This window comes from Pseudorca crassidens, chromosome 1 (assembly GCF_039906515.1).
Source record: "Pseudorca crassidens isolate mPseCra1 chromosome 1, mPseCra1.hap1, whole genome shotgun sequence".
Lineage (NCBI taxonomy): Eukaryota > Metazoa > Chordata > Mammalia > Artiodactyla > Delphinidae > Pseudorca > Pseudorca crassidens.
In genome coordinates, this window is record NC_090296.1 from 84,438,976 (window position 1) to 84,444,768 (window position 5,793).

At 57.2% G+C, this 5,793-nt stretch overlaps 1 protein-coding gene across 1 annotated transcript; it reads left to right on the plus strand.

Annotated features, from left to right (window-relative positions):
• Positions 1-2,393: 2,393 nt before the first annotated feature.
• CHST14 (carbohydrate sulfotransferase 14) lies at positions 2,394-4,549 on the plus strand. The gene has a single exon (XM_067743206.1). It carries the CDS (start codon positions 2,620-2,622, stop codon positions 3,748-3,750), a length of 1,131 nt encoding a protein of 376 aa, XP_067599307.1. The 5' UTR covers positions 2,394-2,619; the 3' UTR covers positions 3,751-4,549.
• Positions 4,550-5,793: the final 1,244 nt, after the last annotated feature.

Consider the following 5,793-nt stretch of genomic DNA (forward strand, 5'->3'; position numbering starts at 1 on the left):
CCATTTCCTGTGTGTCGTGTCATCTTTTTGTGTGTGGGTGCAGAGGGGCTCACCACTCTTAACCACTGCAGTGCAAGGGCTCACTGAGGTCAGTAAGCAAAGAGCACAGGAATGTGCGGGGAAACAGCGGGAGGAGAGGAGACAGAGGGAATGGGAACTTGAGGTGACTTCTTCGCATCGTGGTGGGCTGAGTGAAATCCTTGGGAACTGGTCTCCAAGTGGTTGCGCGGTGAAGATACCGCCTCATCACCTTGGATCATGCCCCTGGAGAACTGGCCAGCAGAAACTGTTCGAGGGCCTTGGTATCTTGCAACTGGCACTCCTTGCTGAGGAATTGAAGGCTGAATCATGAGGCCAAGGGCTCAGACGGCCTGGACGCTTGGTTCAGTCAACCTAGCCCTAGCCCCAAAGCCTCAGTGTTGACTGTGTTCAAGGTGGGGTGGACCTAAGGCTCTCGGGGTTCCTAGGAGGCAGATATGCTGCCCAACCCGCTCCTGCATTTTGTAAGGACATCTGGGCAGCTGCACTTCCATAGAGCTTGTTAGTGGCACAGGCAGCATCGTGGACATACTGCAGCACTGCCATCAGTGTGCTGTCCACAAGGGTCCCATGAGATCGGCAGTATCCCATCATTTTACAGACGAGAAACTGGTGTGGAGACAAGTACTTTGTCTAAGGACTCCCCCAGAGTAAGTGGCCATTCCTGTATTCAGACTGCCTCACTGTGACTGCTAACACAGAAAACTGCTCAGAGAAATGAGCACATGTGGTGCAGTTACCAAAAACTTTCTCAAAGTTGTTTTTTCCTCTCCTAGTATAGAAGACGTATTTACCGTTTAAAAGAAAAAAGATAAAAGATTTCAGTGGAAATAATCCCATGACCAGAAATCTACCTTCAGTGCTATTGGAAGCAAGGAGCAGTTAGGTGAGGGCTAAACCCTGATGGAGACTTCTAAATCAGTGAATGGTGTCCTGAGATGCACCCCAGCATTCAGACAGAGTAGGGAGCCTGTCCTGAGGAGCTGGAAGGCCACCAGGTTTCCCATTCTTTCCCCTTGCGCATGTGCTGTGCTCACACTGCTAGGATTGGGCGGGCCATGCGTGAGTCTTTTAGCTTCATCTCATCCTTCAGGAGCCCTCATCCTCTGAATTCCTCTCATCAGTGGTAACTCCATTCTCGCTAAACTCAAAGCCTGTGGCATCTCCTGTTCCATCACCTGCTCAGTACAGTGTGTTCTGGGGTCAGCTGCTTTCTCCCTCCGTGTTTGTGCTCCATTCATCTCTGAAGGATCATGATTAGGAATTTAGGATTTAGAATCAGACCAACTCACACAAAGTCTCAGCTTCCCTGAGCCTGTTTCCTCAGCTGTGCAGCGGGGATGCGCATAGTACCTACCACCCCGGGTGACTGTGACCACTAAAGAAGGTAATGAATACAACAGATGACACCTGCCTCAATAATGTGGACACTGTTTCATAGCCTCACGGGCTCCCCGCATGTAACAGGGTGAAGTCTGGACACTTAGCTAGGTGCCCAGTTCAGATCAGTAAAGGCTGGCTACTGACTTCCGAGGCATTCCCCATGTCTGTCTCTAGTCCACGTGGCCAGCCCGGTGCCCGTGAGCACGTCTGACTCCAGGCAAGGAGGCTGCTGCTCTGTGCCCCCAGCTCCTCACCCTTCAAAATGTGTGCTGACCACACCAGTGGTCACGTGGCAGCAACTTGTCACTGGCCCCTCACCAGAGTGTCCCACCTCTTCAGGCCTTGAAGAGGGAAGACAGAGGAGAGAAGATTCCATTTCCAGACATTCCAGCATTCCCCAGTGGATAAACACTGTAACCACTAGGTACTGTCTTAAATCTAAGGGTCACCATAGAGCTGAGCCATTGTCAGTGCCTGGCCGTCTAGTTCCTCTTTATTGGAGTGGCCAGGACACGGCGGGTAGGGGGAGCACACTGGGGACTCTGCTTACAGCAATTAAGACCTCCAGAAATTTGGGACTCAAATTTGGGAGTCGGTGGAGGGCACTGCGGAAGCCCCTTGCCTCCAGACCCGCTGTTGGAGTAAGGGCTCGGCCGGGCCAGAGTGTGCGGCAGGGCGTTGCGTGCAGGTCCTCTCCTTCCAGCTCCCTGAGGGCACGCGCTGCGCGGGAGAGGGAACCGCGGCCTGGGTCTTTCCTGCCTTCGGGGCCTCGGCAGCTTTTGAACCCGAAGCGCGGAGGACCGGGACGGCCCTGGCTCAGGCGCCCTCTCAAGGGTGGGGGTCCGCACGCGCCCTCCCAGCCCCCTCGCTGCAGGGGTACCCGCCCCTCTCCACGCCCCCGGCCTGGGCCCGCCCCCGCGCCTGTGTCACGGCGGGGCCGGGGGCGGAGAGCGGCCGGGCGGGACATCCGGCCCAGGTCCCTCGCCGCGCCCGCCGGCTGCCCGCCGCCCGCTCCGGTGCCGCAGCCCGGGAGTCGGCTACCCCCGCGCGCGCCGGGGCCTCCCGCCAGCGCTCCGCTCCCCTACCCCATCCCGGCTCCGCGGGCCCAAGCCCTCGGGCCCGCCCCCAGCCCGAGCCCGCCTCCCGGGCAGCCCTCGGATCGGCCGGGCCCGCGCAGGCCCCCGCCCCGGGAGCACGATGTTCCCCCGCCCGCTGACCCCGCTGGCGGCCCCAAATGGCGCCGAGCCCCTGGGCCGGGCGCTGAGGCGGGCCCCACTGGGCAGGCCCCGGGCCGGGCTGGGCGGGCCGCCCCTGCTGCTGCCGTCCATGCTGATGTTCGCGGTTATCGTGGCCTCCAGCGGGCTGCTGCTCATGATCGAGCGTGGCATCCTGGCCGAGATGAAGCCCCTTCCCCTGCACCCTCCCAACCGCGAGGACGCGGTCTGGCGTGGGACGGTCCCCAGGCCTGGGAGGCTGTCCCTGGATGCGGGGGACTCGGACTTACAGGTGAGGCAGGACGTCCGTAACCGGACCTTGCGAGCAGTGTGCGGACAACCAGGCATGCCCCGGGACCCCTGGGACTTGCCGGTGGGGCAGCGGCGCACCCTGCTGCGCCACATCCTCGTGAATGACCGCTACCGCTTCCTCTACTGCTACGTGCCCAAGGTGGCCTGCTCGAACTGGAAGCGGGTGCTGAAGGTGCTGGCGGGCGTCCTGGACAACGTGGACGTCCGCCTGAAGATGGACCACCGCAGCGACCTGGTGTTCCTGGCAGACCTAAGGCCTGATGAGATTCGCTACCGCCTGCAGCACTACTTCAAGTTCCTGTTTGTGCGGGACCCCTTGGAACGCCTTCTCTCTGCTTACCGCAACAAGTTTGGCGAGATCCGAGAGTACCAGCAGCGCTATGGGGCTGAGATAGTGAGGCGGTACAGGGCTGGAGCGGGGCCCAGCCCTGCGGGGGACGATGTCACCTTCCCCGAGTTCCTGAGATACCTGGTGGATGAGGACCCTGAGCGCATGAACGAGCATTGGATGCCCGTGTACCACCTGTGCCAGCCTTGTGCCGTGCACTACGACTTTGTGGGCTCCTATGAGAGACTGGAGGCAGATGCCAACCAGGTGCTGGAGTGGGTGCGGGCACCGCCCCATGTCCGATTCCCAGCTCGCCAGGCCTGGTACCGGCCGGCCAGCCCCGAAAGCCTGCACTACCACCTGTGCAGTGCCCCACGGGCCCTGCTGCAGGACGTGCTGCCTAAGTATATCCTGGACTTTTCCCTCTTTGCCTACCCACTGCCTAACGTCACCAGGGAGGCCTGTCATAAGTGACCATGGGTGTGGGCCAGCAGTTGTTGGGGACTGGTTTTGACAATGCCACCTTCTGTGTTGCCATAGAGAGAAACCCTGGCTCTGGGGCCTGGGGCTTCTCCAGATGCCTAGGTGGGAAGAATTGCCCTTGGAAGTTCCTTATCCAGGGTGGGTGCACACAGTGCTTCAGAGGCCAGGGTTAGACAGATGGCCTGGTGCTCTCTATAGGGGGATTTCTTGGGAGCCAGTGTGATCCTTCTTGCCCTGGCAGGGCTAGATACCAGTTTGCTAGTGTAGCAACACACCTCTTCTCAAGACTGGCTCCACGGCCCTGCCTGCAGGGGTTGTGCAGTCCACTTGAGCCACCTTAACTTAACCTGTAGCCAAACCCAGAGGAGGCACCAATCAGGAGATGACCACAGCCGGGGGCCCTGTGGCTCTGATCACCCGTTCATCCACTCCATGTGCCTCAGGACTGGAGTCAGCAGTCGTGCCTTTTTTAAATGACTTTTGTATCTTTCCGCTTCAGACTTAGAATTTCCTACACTTGCCGGGTTCTTTCCCTTTTTTCCAAGGAAAGGAAAACTGAAAGGGGCCTTCCAGGACCTGGCCCTGCAGCATCCAAAGACCCCTGTGCCCAGCCTCTTCTTGGGACTCTGGGCACTCTTTCCCATCCCCCAGGATTGTGACTGTGGCCTATGTATCTGGCTGCCACTTTTCTGATGCATTTATTTAAAATTTGTACTTTTTTGATGGAACCTTTGAGAAGGCTTTGTTTTCCTAATAGCTGAATTTTTAATAAAGCCATTTTGTATACAAAGTCAACATCTCTGATTCTCCCTTTGAGCTCCTGTGTGTCCACCAAGACCCCCTGATGTCTCTTTCCCCAGGTCAGGAGAGGGAGCTTGAAGGTAGAGAAGGTAAGACAAGCTGTAACTTGCTAGGGCTATTGCAGTGGGCCATCGTCATACCATGGAGCCTTTGGGAGCTTCCCATAAGCCATACCGGATCACTGACTCAGCTTCTGGGATGCCACCAAAGGGCAAGCCCCATTAGGAATGGCTCCAGGTCTAGAGCACATCTACACGATTATTCCCTGAAGCTAGGTAAGAGATATTCCTCCTCTTAGGCAGGAATACTTCTTGACTGAGGAGGCTCTCAGATGAAAAGGGGGATCATCGTGCGAACAAGGGGAGGTTATTCCTGGCATTGAGAATTATAAGGAAGGCAAGAAGGTTGAGTGAGGGGCGGTCTTTTGCTGACTTAGATTCAGAGGAAGTTGTGGGCAATGTGGGAGGAATACAGTCAGGGTAGTAGAGGGCAGGCCTCAGTGTGACCGTTCCCCACTGCTCTCCAGAGATCCCAGACCCACCAGGAGATGGAGAATAGGAGGCTGTGCCAGCCATGCCCATGGGAGAGATTCAAGGTCAGAGCTGGCTTTTCTCTGTTAGTCCTATTTCATACATCCCCAGTGGGAACTGCTGTACTTCAGGGACCTGGGGCTGTGGTGAGAAGTGGTGCCAGAGGGGGTGAGGGACGGAGGCGGGAAGAGCCTCCTTGCCAATGTCACTTACACCTAGCCTTGCTATTGGCCTGACTTTGGAGGAGTAAACCAACCATATTCCCCAAATTTGGGGGAGGGGGCTCCTATAGTCACTCATGTTTCTCTGCCATGACTCACCAGGAGGCCTTAACTGATCCCCTGTACAGGACCTGATCCTCAGGTCCTGGGATTTCACCTCAGATAGCACCTACCATGCGCTGCTGTATCTATCCAGTTACTTGTCACTCTCTCCCACCAAGAATGTGAATTGTGGGAAGTTGAGACCGTGTCTGTCCTGTTCACGTGACATTCCCAGAACCTAGCCCAAGGGGCTGGCAGGAGGTCGATGACCCAGCAGAGCCAAAGTGCACATCTCGCTGCATTAGAGACGGCACTGTGCTTGGAGTCTTCTGGACCGATCAAGTCCCACCTCTACTCCTCACCAGCTGCCTATCTCTCGGAGCCTCCGTGTGCTCCTCTGTATTGTGGGAATAATAATGCCTATCTTACGTAGATCGCTG